The sequence below is a fragment of the Lepisosteus oculatus genome, chromosome 13 (assembly GCF_040954835.1).
Source record: "Lepisosteus oculatus isolate fLepOcu1 chromosome 13, fLepOcu1.hap2, whole genome shotgun sequence".
Taxonomy (NCBI): domain Eukaryota; kingdom Metazoa; phylum Chordata; class Actinopteri; order Semionotiformes; family Lepisosteidae; genus Lepisosteus; species Lepisosteus oculatus.
The window spans coordinates 7,155,849-7,175,394 of NC_090708.1; the positions used below are offsets into that span (position 1 = coordinate 7,155,849).

At 40.2% G+C, this 19,546-nt stretch overlaps 1 protein-coding gene across 2 annotated transcripts in view; it reads left to right on the forward strand.

Annotated features, from left to right (window-relative positions):
- Window positions 1-4,745: 4,745 nt before the first annotated feature.
- The window catches only part of epha4l (eph receptor A4, like), a 41,438-nt gene continuing 26,637 nt past the window's right edge, over window positions 4,746-19,546 (forward strand). Inside the window, exons 1-3 of one of the 2 annotated variants that reach the window (XM_015361011.2) lie at window positions 4,746-5,153; window positions 6,717-6,784; window positions 8,924-9,587. In XM_015361011.2, coding sequence (XP_015216497.1) covers window positions 5,066-5,153; window positions 6,717-6,784; window positions 8,924-9,587 — 820 coding nt within the window. In that variant the 5' untranslated portion in view covers window positions 4,746-5,065. The remainder of the gene's footprint in view (window positions 5,154-6,716; window positions 6,785-8,923; window positions 9,588-19,546) is intronic. The other variant, XM_006637589.3, reaches the window with a different exon arrangement.

Below are 19,546 nucleotides of genomic sequence, written 5' to 3' on the forward strand. Positions count from 1 at the left end.
ATTCATTTGTTTCCACAGCTGGTGGTCCACACCACCAACCGATGTACAAATCTAAGCCCCCTAAAAAAAACTCTAAGCCGGAGCAACACCTTCTTCCTTTGTTTCCATCTCCCTCACACCCACACGGGGTCATCTCAGCTGTTCGGAAATGTGTTTTCATCCTTTTATTGCAAGCTGTTCTGTTTCCATGGCATGGTTGGACTTAAGTGTCGCTCTCTAATGCACGGGCCTCAGCACAGAGAGAGCGAGGCAGGGCCGGGGGGGGGTTTGTGGTGAAACGGCTCGATCTGGAAGGGTGCTTTTGAGTCGGCGGTTATGTGCCGCCAACTCATCTAGGAGCGCCTTCAATCCCCCCGAACAGAGGAGGGCTCTGTTAGCGCCTCACAATGCAGATGCGTGGGCAGATGCCATCTGGGCCCCGGGCTTGAGGGAACAAAACCGAGGTTGGCGGCAAATGGAAGCTGTAAGATACATCGCAGAATGGGAATTATCTGAAAGTCATCAATCAAAACGGTGACACAAATAACCGAAAACAACAGCCTTAATGCGGCCGGCGCCCGCTGTGGCCCCACCGCCCGCAGCGTGTCACTCCCAATGGCGCTTTCCCTTAATAGACCTCGCCATCGATATTTTAGTGCATCTCGGCCCCCATTGGCCGAGCCCTCCAGACCCGGCCCTCCTCCGCCCCCTTCGCTAATGCGCGCTTTATAATTGCGCAGCCTATCGTACAGCCTGACAGCATTCATTCTTTCATTTCCACTGACACTCAATTGTACGCTACGAGTCTTCACCCTCCAGATGCTGCGTGATCTCTTTATTAAGTATGGATTTTTTGGCCTGGGCAACGGTGCCCTCACAATACCGAGCGGAACAACACGACCAACGTCGGAGATGACGAAGATATAGCGTCACCTGCTCCTGTATTAGATTTTAATTTGGGGATTTTTTTTTCCTACAGCCGACCTTTCTTCTAGTCTGAACAGTGGAAGAACAAACAAAAGTGAAAAGTAAAAATGGCCTTTGTGCCACTCATGACATTTTAGATACTTTAGTGCAGAATTAAGCAAAGAAGTTTAGATGTTGAATTTATAACTTATTCCATTACTAAAGTATTTGTTACATACATATGTTTGTACAGCACATAATAATAAATGTTAGGATCCCCCTATCAAGTTTTACATTAATAAGATGCAAATGTGTAAACTGTTTTACTTAACAGAAGCTTGCATTAAATAAACAGTCTAAATTAATTTGTCTGAATTGACCAATCTAACAAAGACTAGAGCAAAAATGAAAAATTAATACCATTTAAACAGGCAATTCAGCTGCACTGCATTTGAATTTGCTTCATTTTAGAATAACTAGCAAATGTTCACTGTACACAACACTACAGTTAAGTGCCTTAATGCTCAAAGCTCTGCTTTTAATCACTTTCTACGACATTTCAATTGATTTGAGCCATGAATACAGTGCAGATGAAATGCATGAAACAAATTGTTTACAGACTATTTTCACTAATAATAAGACCATTGTTGTCTACCTTTCAAAAATCCAAATTGAAGTTAAAAGCTAGAGTAAAGAAACGATTTTGTCCTAAAACAAATCCACAAAGATTTAACTGTCCATTATCCTTCAAAGGTTGCACATCATACTGGTACAATTTAATAAAAACTTTTTTTTGCTTACAAATCTAACATTATGCTGAATGTTAAACATTTAATTAAAAACTGCTTATTCAAGGTTGCTTTGAAGATAATTGCTTTAAAGGGGCTCCAGAATTTAGAATGCATTTTCATTGAATTTTAGTGAATTTAATATTCACCGATATGATAGTTAAGTAAGTCTTTCTACGGATGAAGCTTAATAACTGTGCAATTAATTAAAACACGAGGGTACATTATAAATTGTATCAGGTTTACAAGCTAAGACCAATAAAACCTGAATTCAGACCACAAATACTGAATTTCAAAATACTTTCTTAAATCTAAGCATTAATCTGAATATAGTAACTCTGCTTCAGGTAAGGGAGAAGTTCTCCTATGACGGCAGTGATAACATTTCTGTTTTAACAGTTTCCGTTCCCAATCGTGTACCCAGTATTCCACTAACTGAACACGATGTTACAACATAGTACTGATTGCACTGCAAGGTTCAAGAAAGTCTCTTATACTGTTATTAGGAGTTGCAAGGACTTAGACTTGGCGACTGTTGCTGTAGTCGTTTTAATATGTTGCAATTTATTCTTTAATGCTGGACATTTAAGCCACCCTTTCCTAAATGTATGTTCTTTGCAGTAACTTCCAATGGCTCAGTTCCAAGTATGAAAAATATGACCCTTATTTCTTTAAACCTGTATTGATAGTTTTATTTTGTAATCTCACCATTTTACGATAAAATATAAAAATATACAGTCGACAACACTTTTTATACGACAGGGCCTACATTAGATTTGCCAGCCAGATGTTTTCCCTATTGTAACATTTCACTGGGTCTTAATACAGAAGCGCAGCTCAATGGCCATTTATTTTTCGGAGCAACGCGCGTCGCTCGTAGGGAATATTCCCTTTCAGATGCTTAGCTAGAGTGTGCGTTATTTTGATATGCTGAAATGTATTACAGCAGTGAGCCACGTCCTATACTTTAAGTATCTTTTGTTTTATAACAAATAATAATAAACGAAGTCAGGAGAACCATTATTCACGTGTGCTGATTCGTAACATCTGCTTCTCTATGTTAATGAACCAGAACTTTGTTCAGTCCCTTCACGTTGTGGAGACAGGTCGTTTTAAGCAAAAGCCAACTGAACATTTCGGCCCTAAAACACACAAACCCCTCCCCTCCTACCCCGAACCCCATCACGCAAGCATACAGATTTCCGAACCCCTCTAAAAAAAAATCTGCTTTGTTTTATACTACCTTCGACAGCTTCACGTCACACCCCTGCTGTTGTTGAAATGATTGACTAGGTTCTAGTGGGCTAAATCGGTCGTTCAGGCCCACAAGGTGTAGGACGTAAAAGGATGTGGGCTGAATAGCGTGGGAAGGGCTTGTTCTCAGTACAATGTAACTATTACTGTTCAGGTTTCTGCTGACTTGTTCGATGGCACACTGGAGGAACAAGATAGCGATCCTGGCGTGTTTCCCCCCCTGACGCGCTGCAGACTGGTTAGCCAGGAGCCACGGGAGGTTCCGAAAGCCATAGAAAGCTCTCCCCGCAGGCCCACGATGCCTGTCACTGAATGGGAGACAAACATCACCCGAGTAGGTGGACGGGGAAATAGAGTCATTGACAGACGCAGAGAGAACGCAGCTCCGATGGGAATTCTAGAACGCGTCTTTTGTCCAATGTTTCTTTGAATATATCTCTCTCTATATATGTTTTAGAGACACCGGAGGAAAAACGCAGAAACAAGAACTACATTATCTGAAAACATTTGGTGTCGTTGGAAAACACGTTTCGTTCTGGGGGTATTCCTCGGGTCCTCTCTCGGACAGTTTTTATGCTTTCCACATGTTTTAAAGCAAAGAAATAAAGTATCCTTCTTGTAAGAGACGTATTTAAAGACTGCCCAGGGCATGTTTTCAGTGGTAAATTTCATCTCCAGTAAGCCTAATACTGAATGTATGGAGCACAGTACTACTACTATTATGGCTGATTGTACTTTTTACAATATTATTTTCATGTATTTTACAGTTTAATGATCCATTCTGGGAAAGTGTTAGTGCCTTAAATAATCGTTTTTCGCTTTATTGTATTTTTAGAAAAACAATTGCCAACATGTCTTCACCTCATATTTACTAAAATAAATGCAATTTTTACTCAGTGTTTTTGTACTTCTGTCTTCAAAACATAAAAAGAACGAATTTACAACTTAAGCAAGGGGCTCGCGTTTCCTGAACTGTCCTTCTTGCGTTATACAACCAATGACGGATAAACCTGTATCCTCCACTAGGTGGCATCATTGTTTTTAAAGCCTTTAGCCTGTCCATTACGGCCCGCCAATAAATAATATGCGCTAAAGACTAATCTGGTGCGTTATCCGCCACTTTCCTCACTTTCAAACAAACAGGATTCATCTACTGGAAGATGAGTCCTATTGGTGTCGTTAATTATGTCACTTATTATCCCTCTTATGTTAGACTAAAGAAAAATAGTTGCGTCGCACACCTGAAGAAGGCTCTACAGTCGAAACTTTCTTATTTCTACTGTTCGGTGTAGATTTAAACTTTACTTGTTCATATAATACTTTAAACACATTTTTCATATTATATATAGTAAGAATGATAATGACGAAAGCTTTAATATATGTTTCAGGAGACACCGAGAAGATTAAAGGTTTAGTGTTACAAAAAAAAAACACACACACAACCCGGTCATGAGAGCCTTCGGCTGTACTTGTCTATTAGGCTTAATAATGTTTCATGTTTCAGAAGATTCTGATTAGGACTCTTCACCTCGTACGTCATTCATCCCATTCTTAGCAAGGATGAAACCTGTTTATAACGGTGTTGCGAAACCTGCTTCCTTTCCAAATCTCCTCAGGATTTTTTTCGGTACTCTTGAAACGATTTTGAAAAACAAAGTTCGCTACCAACCGCAAAACGAAATATATACCAAATGCCACGGAAATACGAGATAGTAATCCGTCTGTGGCAAAAGAGGCAGTAGAAGGTAGCGCGGTTCTCCGTTGTATCTTGACAGGCTGTTTCAGGTTAATCTGCAAATTAAGGGATCATCATGATATTTGGCAGTGCTCTTGCAAAAGAGCGTGTCTGCAAGAAATACAGCCTGGTCGTGCGGTGGATGAAGGTGCTTACAAACGATTCGGATTGCAATGCTTAGATCATGTTTATTGCCTCTGATCGAGTTGATAGGCACAGAGAGGGGCGCTGTTAATGATTATTTTGATTTTTTTGGGGGGGATTGACACTTGCGTCAGAGAGTGAGAAACGCCCCTTGGCAGTGTGTACTGCCTGCAACACTCTGGACTCTATCACATATTCCACAGGGATAGACCGAGCTGGATCCGTGTAGTGGAAGCAGGGCGCACAGAAACGGAGACAAATGGCTGGGATTTTGTATACTGCGACTTCTATTCTGTTTGGGATTTCTACATTTGTTTCCCCAGCACGGATCTATCCGCCGAATGAAGGTAAGAAATCGGTTTTCGAGAAGTTGGTGGACTTCTAAGAAGCAAGAAATGATATCACTTAGGATCGCTCACCGCAGGCTACCTTAGGACGTATGTGGACAAGTTGCCCAACAGGATAAATAAAGTTCGCCCGTACTGAATTATTGACGGGTAATTACAGCAAGTAAAAAAGGTGGAAGCAATACAATCGATAGTCACGGAGGGTCTTCAGTTTTTCTCGTGGATTTTTCGATTTTTTTTTCCTTTCAAGGCGAGGAAAGGTTGATCAAGTCAAATGCCCTCTGTAAAGCTTTCGTGTTAAACCCGCTCGTTTCCAGTCAGTTTAAAGACGTGAAATAATCGGAATGCAGCGCACAATCTTGATGTTGCTGTTTTTCCCTGTGTTAACGAGATTGGTATGGGGTTGTAAGGCTTCTGATCTCCTGGAATTGTACCTGTGCAGTCTTTTTTTTGCCTTTGCGAATTAGTATCATGAACTAAACTCCCCTTTTGGCTATTTTGAGGACTTGACCCCTAAAAACGATTTACTAGACTACCCAAGTCTGCAAAATGATCTTGCAAGCTTGACATGTTGCTTTGAACTAATTGGAATGGAGATTGCTTTGACTGAGTAACTGAGATCTGTATTTAAAAAGTTTTCACAAAAAGCAGACTGAAACGCCAATATGTGAAAAATATGAGGAATGTCTTTAATCGAAGTATTGTGATATTAAATAATTTAGTCTAAAAGCGTACTTGTTTGTGTGAATACCTTGGCTATGCTTCCACACTCCGTGCCGAAAACCAAAAGCAACTTAATCTTAATTATAAAGTTATGAATATTGTATTTAAAATTTCGACTTAACTCTCGATCTTTATCTGTCTTTCAAAATTCACGTCACGTTTTCATTATTTTTAACAATGTTAAAAGTCATTAGGCTTTTTAACCGTATTACTGAGATAAAAGTGTATATTGTAATTATTAGCATAATGTGAAAAACGTATGGCTATATCGAAACTACAATATATCGAACCGAATGCGATCCCTCTGCTGTATCAAGAGGCGCAGGAAACCCAGACGAGTTTTCTTTCCGAATCTCTATCGTTGTGAAACAATCAACTTCCTAGGCGATCGATTCCGTGATCTGTTAGTTTTCTCTCTATTAAGGAATGATTGCTTGAAGCATCACATACGCATATAACGATACCATTATGAGTGTTGATTCAATATTCTCATATTAAACAGAAATGTATTATATAAAATGTCGTATAGTCCAACTAAATTGATTAAATTACCATTCTTTTCTGAGTCTTGTATTTTGTAGCAATTTTTAAGTGACGTTCTAACAATACTGCAGTGGAGCAGATTTTAACATTTTCAGTCTTTAGATTTCCGATGTCACACTTTTTAAATGTGCTGTTATTTTTAAACAGGTGTGAGTATTTTATTTGTATTGATGCCATGAAGGAAAAGACCTGGCATTATGATATGAATCCAACCTGCGAAGGAGAGGACAGCTCCTTTTCACTTTAACTTGATGTTGAAAACATTTCAGTTAATTGTAAACGTTTTTTTTCCTACAGTAACTTTGCTGGATTCCAGATCAGTTCAAGGAGAACTAGGATGGGTAGCAAGCCCGACGGAAGGAGGGGTAAGAATTTTCGAAGTCTTAAAAGTTGCGCTCACTCAGGCACAAACAAACATGCTTTCTTAAGAAGAACAGATTCGAAGTAGATACCGCTACGGGCGTCGGGTTTCCTGAGCAGACGCTGAATTGAATCGCTCTTTGTGGGGAAACCTTATACTTATTCCCAGAAAGGTACGGGGAAGGAGCTTGGGAAATCCAGATTTCTCAGCGGCATGAACAGGGGGAAAAGGACGTTTCGCTGTTGCCGCAAGGAGTGATTACAAAAATGATAGGGAATGTGATCTGGGTGAAAGGAGAGGTATTGGGCCGCCTAATTACTATATCTATGGGAGTTCCGATAAGGCAACAGTGTGCAACTGTTCTGCTTTCAGATTAAGAAAAAAAATGTCTAAACAGGGCCCAGAGGTGTGTTGTGCTTGAATACAGGCTTAGTTGTTCGTCGTTTTCCGAGTAAAGATTTGGAGCTCGGGTAACCGAGGTGGGTAGATAGAGCAAGCTAAAAATGGAGTTCTAAACGCACTGCCCGCTGCACACCTAAAATGATACACCAGTAACACGCGTTTATTTCATATTACACTATTTAGCGCGTTTTCGCGTTATTTTTTTACGGAGTTTACTGCTCAGATTCTGGTGGTGCAGCGAGGGCTTCCGCGCGTGTGTCCAGAGAAGGAGCTGTGCCCAGCAAGAGCTGCGACGGTCTTATCTGTGCAGCGTTTTATGATGCAGTTTGAATTAGCAGTAAAATAGAAGCCAGCATTGTCCTGGCTTTTTGTTGGTTCTCCGTGAACTTGGCTGTAATTCCCGTTTGTGCTGTGTCTGCGCTCACTATGTCGTCCCCGAGCCTGCTTTATCCGCGACCAGAGTGATTGACAGGCCGCTGGCAGCGTGGACAGCGCACATTGAGTGCTGATTGCAAGCGGTTGCCCTTATTCACTGATAATCAGGAAAGGTACAGCTTTATCGCAATGAAAGCTCGCTTTCCTCTGCGCTTGTCAGTCAGAAACGGGGCACTGGTTAAGACAGCCTTTTTAATTTCCCCCTTCATTCTTACTGCCCCACGAGGGAACAGAGGTGCAGCCTGTAAAGTATTACAGCTGAGTAATGAGCAAATAGCCAAATGCTTGAAGGATTTTGGCCCTATTCTGAGATATAAAAAAACCGTTATTCTTTTAAGTCACAGCTTGCTTAATTTAGACCTCCTCGGGAATGTCTCTTCGGCAGTGGTGACAGGCGTGGCTGGTTTCATTAAAAACAGAGAATATGAAGGCTATTTTTATACCCATTGTGAAAAATTTAAGAGTACATGGTATGCCGACGATATGTGGCTTAGGAAGCTTGTATGCCTCGTTTTTCCCGTTTTTCCCGTTTATCCTCGTTTTGATTGAACTTGTAAAAATTCACGAGGCAAAATCCCGTTTTGTTTTCGAAAGAAGAAGTTTAACCACTAAGCAGAATGTAATATGTTTTTCTTTGACATTCGTCTCATAGACATTTCTTTTGTGTTTTTTTTTGCCTTATGCTGCATTATAGATATGTCACACTTGCCTCCAGAAAGAAGCTTTGAGAATTGGCATTCAGAATGTGAAGATCTCCTGCATTTTATTCACACAAGCACTGAACCAATATCTGACTGTGCTAAATAAGAGCCCTTACGTTCAGTGTCGGCATTGATTCTTTGGTGCTTTGAAGTGAAAGTGACAGATTGCTTCTACAGGTCCCGCGTTAGCAGAAAATATATCTGTAGACAGCTTTAACTTAGAGAGCCGTTTTCTTGCTTCTCACAAGATGTTGTGCTTTACACTGATAGATGAGTAACAGGAGTTTAAACTGCCTGAAATATGGGATGGCACGTATGCTCTTGATTTTTTTATTCCCTAGTATTACAAAGCAATCAACAAGACTTTGCCTTTTTGACACTGGGATTCAGTAAACTGTCTTACAATTAACGAGAGGGTGTATCCATCCATGTTTAGAATTGTTTTCAAGAGCATCAGTACAGTTATGTCAAAATCCATTTTATTGCCTTAAATGAGAAGCTGCCTGTGTAGGGTCAGGTTGCTTTTCACCGCATAGGCTGCAGATCTGTGTGTTTGGAACCTTTCCACCTCGGTGACACCTAACCTGTGTTCCTTGGCTTCACAGTGGGAGGAAGTCAGCATCATGGATGAGAAGAACACCCCCATTCGCACATACCAGGTGTGCAACGTGATGGAGCCCAGTCAGAACAACTGGCTTCGAACTGACTGGATCGCCAGAGGAGGGGCCCAGCGGGTGTATATTGAAATCAAGTTCACGCTGAGGGACTGCAACAGCCTGCCGGGGGTCATGGGGACTTGCAAAGAGACCTTTAACCTGTATTACTACGAGTCGAACAACGACAAGGAGAGGTACATCCGGGAGAACCAGTTTGGGAAGATTGACACTATTGCGGCCGACGAGAGCTTCACGCAGGTGGACATCGGGGACCGGATCATGAAGCTGAACACGGAGGTGAGGGACGTGGGGCCTCTCACCAGGAAGGGTTTTTACCTGGCCTTCCAGGACGTCGGAGCCTGCATCGCCCTGGTGTCGGTGCGCGTCTTTTACAAGAAGTGCCCCCTCACTGTCCGCAACCTGGCCCAGTTCCCTGACACGATCACCGGGGCCGACACCTCGTCCCTGGTGGAGGTGCGGGGGTCCTGCGTCAACAACTCCGAAGAGAAAGATGTGCCAAAAATGTACTGTGGCGCAGATGGAGAATGGCTAGTGCCCATTGGCAACTGCTTGTGCAACCCTGGCTACGAGGAGCGGAACGGGGAATGCCAAGGTAAGTGCTCATGTTTTTTACTCTGTGGCCAATTTTCTGTTATATATAATTGAATCTGTGATGAGGCTAAATCGAGTAGAGCTCAGTAATTAGTAGCCCCTCTGGGAATGAAAAATAGGACAGCAGAGTATAATGAACAATCCTGAAAGCTGCAGGTGGCTTGTGTAATGCCTGCTTAAATCCTGACAGAACAAATGCTAAATTACAAACAGCAACAGTGGGTTGACACCAATTGCCTGGCCTTATTTAATTATAAAAGGCCCATGCAAAGCTATTCAGCAAGAAGGTCCTGTACCTCCTCTGCTTTCACCACAGTGGTGTTTGGAATGAACGACTATGAGCTTATAGCCTGTCTGATATAAATAGTTCTCCAAAGCAAGGCTCTTCCCCTTTCCTTGAAAGAGGAAACGGGCAATTTTTCATAAATGTTCTCCGTTTCTAATTGTGTTGTTTATAGCTTTATTGTTTTCTAAGAGTATGTTTTAAGTGAATGGACAATTCACAGCCACGTCCAATGTACTGCACTGTACAGCATGAACTTGTTTAAGTAGAAGGCTGCGATAGCACACATAAGAACAGAGGTTAATTTCATGCTAAAAAATAGATAGAAAGGAGAAAAGCAATAAGGTTCAGCAGTGGAACCATCTTCAGATGTGTTTCCTCTGTCAAACATTTCAACCTTCCAGCCAAGTGTTGAAATACTTTGCAATGTGGAATTAAGTCTTCATTTGTTTTCATGAACTCATTTCAGCTAGCTATCTGAAAGCTATTCAGAATTGGGTTGGACTTTATAAACGAACTATTAATTTCCAGGGAAAATAGTTGGAAATGAGATCTCATTGATAATTTCTTTTTAATAATTGTAAAAAGAAATATTGATTTATTTTAAGAGCCAAGAAGGAAGATCTTGGCTGGACTTACTCCTTTAATAAAGAAGCTTGAAGTTATACACTTATGTGTGAATATACACATTCCTGTATGTTTTTTCAAAAAAAGGTTTCTGAATGTTTTTTAGTAATATTTTCTTCATTTTTTAAGCAAGATTTCTCTTTAGGGTTGATATTTATCATCTCAGTGTTGGAAGATGTGTTAAGTGGATCTGTGATTTACTCAGAGATGGGTAGATACAGTAAACAGCTTTCACAGTGAGCGCTTAAGGAAGCATTTGTCCCCTCGACAAGTTTTCAAGCATGTGCTTCTAGCTAATGACCCTTAATGTTCAACAGCTCTGCAGTGATATTCACAGTTATCGGGGCAAAAACTTCTTGCACTGAGTTTGTTTTATGGCACTGGGTTGCTTTTCCATAAAATAGCGGGCAGCTCTCCAGGGGGGTCAATACATGGCCAAAGTAATTTATTGGAACTCTCAGCACTCCTCTCTTTTTTAGGGTTACTCTATCTCATTGAGCTAATTGCATGACAAATACCTTGTTATTCAGGATTGCTCGTTTGTGGGGAGATTTTCTTGCTGGTGGGCTATCACAGATGGCAGGGCAGCTCCAGTGTGCATCTCAAGAATGTGTTCTTGATCATTACCAACCAATCCCAGTGGGCGGCAGAGGCTGTGTTGCTCATCTTTTTTATAGCTTTCTGTCACAGGGAACTGGGAGTTAGGTTGTAACTCACGGAGATTGCTGTTGCCTTTCAAATGGAGATTGAAGCACAATCTTAAATTACATTTAATAAAAGATCCTTTTGTGGGTCCTGAGAATGTGCAGAATACTGTGCTTTTTTGTCACTGAAAGAACCCCAAAAAATGTATTCAGAAAAAAAAATGATCTGTACCTTTAAAACAGCCAATTGATCAGCAGATAACCCTTAAATAACCTTTTTTTTATCTATTTTAGGGCCTGCATTTAAATGGTTTTGAAATGTTTTTCTTCTTATGGTATGCTTCATTACTGAGGCTTATCAGGTTTGGCAACTCCCTTATTATCTAGGTTTAAAAACTGTTTACAGTGTACATATTGGCTTTATCTGTGATTTTAAAGTGCCTGATATAGAACTACTGATACAAGTTTATTAGCATTCATTGTTGAATGTGGAGATTTATTTTGCTGAATTAGTGTTTAGAAAATACTTTTTCTACAAAAAATCTTCTACTGGATTGCTCGTTGTTTCAGTATTAATTCTGGAAAACGGACACATTCTGATTTATCCGGCTTTTGACGAGAGCTGATCAACGCGGATGAGCATGTGGATCATTGTCTATGCATCTGCAGGGCCGCTGAGTGAAAATAATCTCTCTCACGTATCAACGCAGCAAATTAAACCATTGCCTGGGTAGCCAGCCTTGTCTTCTTCAGAGGTTAAAAGGTTGTTTTCTGTCCCAGCCTGAAAGGCAATGATTATCTATTTAATATTTCCATATGCAACCAGTTGAGAGGCTTGGCAAATAGAGAGGTTCACCTTGAATATGTGAAAAGTGACAGGTCTGCACAACAGGGAGCCCCCAGCCCTCGTGAAGCCCATTGATACTCCACTGGCCTGGGCTCCAGCGGTTATGAATAGGTCCCTCCCCTATTGTTTGGACCTTAGAGGACTGTGGCGGGACAAATACAGGAGAAGGTCAAAGGTGTCCCACTTCCTCATCCATCTTCCTCCTGTCAGCGGAGGTCAGGGGGAAGATTGATTAAGACCTCAAAGTTTGACAAAGGCCGGGCAGGCTGGAGAGACAGGGACAGGCAGGGGAGGGTCTCTCTGTTGTCCTAGCAGCCTCTAGCGCTGGTCATCTGCCGGAGTCTGTAGAGCCACAAGGAAGCAGGGAAGGACGTCCTTTGGCGAAGTTGTCACCTCCAGTGGGATGCGTTAATGGCTGCAAAGAATTGGGCAGCATGTCAGCTTGTTGTAGGTGGCAGACACCATTGTCTAAGGCAGATGCAAGTGCGAAGCCAGACCTGTCCGCCCTAAGTGTCATCTCTTTACAAAACCAAATGAGTCCATTGCAAGGACTGCATTCTGGTTTGTAAAAATTGCATAGTGGTATTGCCAGTAGGGCTTCAGATGTCATGAATTAAAAAAAAACTGATCGATAGCCCATATGCAGTGTCTGTGGAACTTTATGGTGCAGAGGTGGGTAATAAAATGTTTAAATATCCATGGTTTTCAAATTCCCCCTTCTCTAGATAGTTTCTCTCTACCTTTGATAGCAGCTTCCCTGAGAAGTAATCACTTGAATGATGTGATTGCTTTTATCTTCCATGCTTTGAAGCACGACTGTGATCACTGAGAACAGCAATTCATTTTTATCAGAAGAGAACAGAGTTTAATTATGGTTCCCTGCTATTATAAATTTTTTATGCCTGAAGTTTCATGGAAACTGTGGCACTGATGGCCCTTTGAGCTTGAAAAGCAAATCCAGTGCAATTAACCACCACCAGGCGAGTAGGTCCAAGATTTCTTGAAGACATACAGTGTGTGAATGCAGGAAAGAAGCAACTTGTTTCTGTGTTAACAACATTTTTTTAAATATAGATATACACACTCAATAGTAAATTGGCATGACACACAAGTGCCACAGGGAGGTTAACACTGTAGACTAATATTTTGGATTGATAGGTTTATGATAGTGTGTTAAGGAAATTAAGGGCATTGTTAAAAGGCTCTAATTTAGTTTCTTCTAATATATATATATCCCTTTCCCATAATTAAAAATAATATTATTTCAAAAAACAAATGTGAAACTGAAAATAGGAAACATTAAGAATTCCATCATAAACAGGTTAATAAGCATTCTTCTCTCCTCTTAGCTTGAAACTGACATCATTTCAGCCTGCATTGCTTGGCTTTTGTTTCAAACTCAGAGCAGGTGAAGCCTGATCTTCTTCGTATTCTTCTGTTTTCACGCGTCTACAAAGACAGGCCCTTGCCAAAATGCTTGTTATGAATATTCAAACCTCGTTTGCGCTCCATGGGAACCGAGTGTGTCGATTCCTGTCACGGCTCCCTCTGTTTCTGGTTATGAGTTCTCTCCCTGTGAAAGGGGATTGTCAGCTGTCTGGAAAAGTTTTTCGCCCTTCGCTGCGAGCAGATTCCTCATTTGCATATGTTGTATGTGCCCGCATGCAAACCAGCACGCCCATATCCACTTCCACAATGGAGATAAGAGCTTCCTTTGGAAACAGCGGCCCTCCGATTCTCCCCCATTGATGTACGCAGAGCCTGATGATTTGGATTTCATGCAAATGAATTCTGTTCTGATTGAGCTTCCTTTGTTTAAGCGATGCATATTTCTGCCTGCATCTCATTTCCAGCCGCTCGCACTGGTCCCTCAAGTGGAGTCGAATGTGTTATTTCTGTTGCATTTTGCATCAGCACACCTGTTTTTCGGCCTCTGACCAGTTGCTTCCCGAGCAGCGCTGACACGATTCTGACAGCGTTAATGGCTGGCGTGAGCTGATAGGTGGGTAGATTTGAAGACGTTTGTAAGATGGCAAGGTTAGCCGGGTGTTGTTAGCCCTTTCAGCCGTGAAAGAAAAACAGATTTAGTCCCCCAACTTTTTCCTGAAATACAGGCAAATGTCACAATGAACTACATGCTGCGTCACACATGCATGCAGTTTTCTCTATATAAGAGATTTAAGGCCTCATTAGTTGTAAAACATTATTACTGTCTGTTCGTTTCAAACTATATAATCCATTTTGTCTTTCTCTTCCTAACTACATTCTGTTGCATCTCCACATCAGTTGCTGCTGTAACTGTTAGTTTCCAGTCAATGGGCCTCATAACGAATGGAGCTTTATAATACAAAACACAACAGCAGAAGGCCATTCGAAAAAGGGGTTCATACGATTGTATATACAAGGTAATTTGAATTTAGTTATAAATGTAACTTTTTTTCCTTTAGCTTCAGCTGACGCTTGCTTCCCAGAAGCTGTCCAGTCTAGTGGCAAGTGTGGGTTTGATTTGTAGCCTCCCTGCTGTTCAGCATTTGGCTTCATTCTTATGGGGATCCATATTCTTTGTCTGCGTAGCTTGTGGAATGTAGACAGGTTAACCAAAAAAACTGAGTCTTTGCCCTTTCTTAATAATTTTGAAGTTAACGCATTGGCTCAACACATCAATGAAAAGCCTGCCTGCAGTGGTTGCACTACAGTCTGTGTTTTTGACATTTCGCATTTTGACAAGTTTGACATTGAAATATATAATGGAGAGGCACAAAAGCAAAACTGGCTTCCATTTCCACTTTCAAAGTCAAAGCTGCAGCTACATTTTCAAAGATAATTGAACGCTGGTTGTTAGCTGATAACAATGGTACCAAAATGTGTGAAACTGAACAGAATAATCATTACAGGATTATCATTACATACACTTTTGATGTCAATAATTATTTGCTTCAGCTGGCTTTTTGAGCTCTTATCGACAGGCATTTTAAAATATTTCAATTTTTAACATTTCAGATGTTTCCTTTTAAGAAATTTAAACTTTTAAAACTGTAGCGATTTAAGGAATAAATAAAAAGGTCCTGCATAAAATAATCATACATAAAATGTATTGTTTCAAAGCAGAATAATCTGGATTGGATAATCTGGTCTGGAGTTAATCATGATAGTTAATAATGAAAGTCTCGGACTAAATATTTTTGCTTTTTGACAGTCTTTTCAGTGAAAATATACTTTGTTTCCAGTTGTGATGGATAATTTAAATTTAGCAGTTTCGAAACTGTTACATTTTGTGTCACCTCAATACTACTTTGGAATTAAAGCTTCATTATTAATCATAGTATTCTATACATTTCACATTAAGCATCATCCCTTACATAGATCCATCACAGGGAGACAGTTTTTAAGTGTGACTGAAATATATTTCTGGGAGGTTTTTGCAGTTTTGCCAAGCAACTAGGTATCTCACTTACAAACCTCCCAAGATATTGCCGTTATGTCAGTACAATGTTTTGTGTTTTCAACCCATAACACAAGCAATAATTAAAACAGTAATCCTTGTTCATCTTGGATTTAAATTAACTTTTCATTGCTGGATATTTTCATCAGTCAAACTAATCTACGTAAATTGGAGTTTATCCCTTCTTATCCCTTTCCCTTTTTTTGTAGCTGGCGTTTTTGCATTGCAGGTTGGTGCAATTGCAGTTGGGAGTTCAGGCTGCTTGGTAAAACAGTGCACTCTCCAGTCTGAGCCCTCATTCCCACTTTGAAAACGGCCTCTCTTTGAAGCCAGGCTGGGAGAGTGATTAAAGCAGTCACTAAGCAAATTAGCATGTCAAAAGCTCTGAATCAATACCAGCCCCCCCGAACCTACTCACTGGCTCTGTGTTGGTTTCAGGCTTGGGGTCTCCAGGAAGCCCTAGCCGGCTGGGCCAATGAGGAGAAAGAGGTTGTCAATAGAGGCCTACTACACAGACAGCTTGATCTAGCTACAGAGTGCTAATCCAAAAATGGCAGGAGTAGTTCATTTGAAAACTGCTCAAAAGGGAGAGGACCTGCCACAAAAGCACGGGGTCATCCTTGTGCTTATGGAGACGAAAGAAAGAAAAAAAATTCTCTGGACCAGGGAATGGCATTCTTTGCAATGGTGCTTTTTCTACCAAGGCTGTATTCTAATTCCGGCTCCGATGGTTCCATTTAAACAGGCTGCAAAAGTCATTTTTCACCAGTTTACACGCACACTGTACTTTATTTTTCTGTAATGATTTTTTTAATTAACACTGTTAGCTGCACGTAGTGTGGTGGATCACTTCTTTTCTAAATGCAGATGGAACATTTACAAGGCTCCCCCCAAGTTTTAACGTGCTAGACAAACATATTTTTGTAAGTAATACAGAACATAGAAATATTTTACTGAGATCGGAAGAAAACACATTTTTTCCAGCTATTTGGAAACTGCTGAAACTGTAAGAGGCATACTGTACTTTTCAGAGGCTGTTTGGTTGTGCTCTACTGCCTACTCTTTTGTTGTTGTGCTTCTGCTCTAAAAATGTCTTAGCAACCTGAATCCTTTGGAGAGGTTCAGAGGGGTTGAAAAAAGAGGAGAGGGGGTACCTGTGTTTTTGCTACCCTTTGCCAGGTGCATGGTATCGCCATTTTCTTAGAATACAGCTTCTGTTGAAGTTGAGTTAGGCAGCCATTCATTATGGGGGGAGGAGGGTGGCTAAAAAAGTTTCCTTTGGCATCTTTGTACAGGTGTTAGACTTCGTTCAGATGAAACTCCAGTCCAGATTTCCATCTCCTGCGGATGACAGATGCTCCTTATATTATAGTGTTTTCAGTGCGCAATGTGTGATTGGGTGATCAGAATCAGAAGAAGAATCCAGATGCTTGAGGAATCTTTAACAGTTTAAGGAATTTTGATTTCAAGCATTTGTAGAACGTATATACAGGTATTTACCACCTCTAGCATGTGTTTAATAAGTACATGTTTCTGCCTCACCAGGGAACCCTTGCCCAGTCTTCAGGGCTGTAAGCTTATACTCCTTCTCTCAGTGCGAGCCCCTGTTTTTTCAGAGGAACTCAAGCAACTAAGAGGTTTACTTTCTTGCTGTACTTGATTTAAGTCCACCTTCATTTAGGCTTCTTGTAATTGCTGAGACCGTAAGAATGGTTACAAACATGAGTAGGCCATTTGGCCCTCCTGGCCTGTGGCGTGTCAGCTGGGAACTTTGATTTCACAAAGGGGCTGCCTGCAGTTCACTGGCAAGCTCTGTAGATGTGTATGGATTCTGAAAAGAAAATTTAGTGCCTAACTGAATGGATGTTTAGGAACCTTTTTGGGGACCGCTGCAGTGTTTGTATTAGTAGGATTTCATTAGTTTAATTCTGGACCGCTCACCTGGAGCATTTTCACTACATAGCTCAGAGAACCTGCTTGTAAGTATCTTTTTCTTGAGTTCTTTCCCTTTACTAAATGCCTGTGCCTGTTCTAATGATGCTAAGTTGCAAAACCTGCGTATCTGAAAATCAAGGTATTCATAATGTGGCTGTTCAACCTTCTGGTAGTAAGTGGACATTCTTTTTATTTTCAGTTTTTCACATAAAATGTTTGTGTTTCTGTCCATATTATTATTACATGCCAGTATGCTATATGCTTGTCCTACCTCTTTCGAAGGCTGTGTGTATGTAAATAAATAAATGCTGCCTATATGTGATTTAAAAAAGTTGGTGGTTATTTACAAATCAGTGACTTGTTCACCTTTTAAATGAATGGTTTGCCATGGGAAACACCATGTTAATTTAAATGTTGTTTCTGCAAAGCATCCAGATATATGTTTTATGTAATAAAATACCGTGATGCTTCCATCATATATTACAAACACCCACATTTAACAAAGAAATTGAATATTTGAACTGTTAAGTATCTTTCCAGTGCAGGGCATTTTTTAAAATTACGATTGATGCTGATTGAAAACAATTTAACAAGTGTTTCTCTGTTTCATCTTCTCCAATTTTTATCTAAGCAGACTAAATCCTTCAAGGCTGTAGGTGGTCTTTTACACAGTGAAATCCCCTTGGAATCAAAGGATTTGCAGCTAATCAGACACTGATTTATGAAAAAAAGACCTAATCTGATCGGCTAACGTTTCAACTGGATGCACATTTTAATAAGAAAAGACTTCAATCAGAGAGACCTTGCTTAGGCAGGCTGCATAACTTACTTCTGTAAATATGATATATAGACAATTATCCTTGGATTATGCAGTTGAACTTTAGATAGTGGGTTAGAGGAATTCTGTACATAGTTTGAGACATACTGAGTATTGTATATTTTCACAGGCTTGTTTGTTGCAGAATTTAGCTATGTACGTTTAGGTGTGAATATAGAACGTTTTATAACCCATATTATAAAGGTTATGTCAAAACATCAATCTCATATAAATTTTGATATGACATTTCATGATTGTCATGTTCTATATTGTAACAGTTTAAAGGAAAATATTCTTTAAATTACAAAACCATGTGTTTTGCATTTAAAATGTCCTCCTCTTTCTAAAAGTGAAGACAGTAATTGTTTTTACGTGATGGGCTTTTGCTCATGCGAAAGGTTGAAATCAGTTGCTCTTGGGTTTTTTTATACATTTATTGCCTTGTAAGTCATGACCCCTGTTAGGAGAAATCAATATTATTGTGCTTTCCAAAGGGTCACGAGTCGAACCAGTCATTTGCATTGTAGTCAAGTTAAATGTACATTTTAAAATTTGCCAGTTTCTTTATTACATTAACTTAGACCATTATTATTTTGCACAGGTGCCAGACTGGCTGAAGAAAAAATAATAATATTATTACTATTTTTACCAGTATCTACATATTAATAATTGCATTTGATTAATAACAAGATGCATTAGCTTTGTAACGTTCTTTCACAGAAACCCATTAACCCTAATATCATGTTACACCAAAGCAGTCAGGTTCAAGTAGGGTAGATCATGGGTTAATGATGGTGGTTTGACATAACAGCTGACACTGTTTCAGTGGGGTATCACTTCCATTCAAAGGAATGACCTAATTTCTTTCAAGTCCTGTGATGCAAACTACGCTATAGAGGTCAGAGTACAGCAAGCACAGGGGTCATCTTATAAGAATATAGATTTTAAGACACCATTAGCATACACCTGTGAATTTTATAAACTGTGCTCTGAAAATTGTATCCTTGATTATAATTTAAAACAAGCCACAGCACATTTCAAATAAACAGCTAGCCCACTTTCATAAAAAACTATACTGATCATTTTTTTTAAATGAACCTTGCCTCCAGGCAGGTGCTAATTAGTTACAATGCCACAGCACTGTCATTTTCAGTGCAGTGATAAATAAACTGCATATAAACATCCTTTAAAGCACTTTCAATCTTGAATGTGGAAGGAAACAAGAGACAGAATTGTATAGCATTACAGTACTGTTGGAATAGAGGGCGTTCAGGTCCTGTTTCTTGGACATTTTGCTTCTGCCCAAAAGGTTTTACCCCTTGCTCTTTGTAAATTAATTCTTGATCCCAGATTACTTAAATTTTT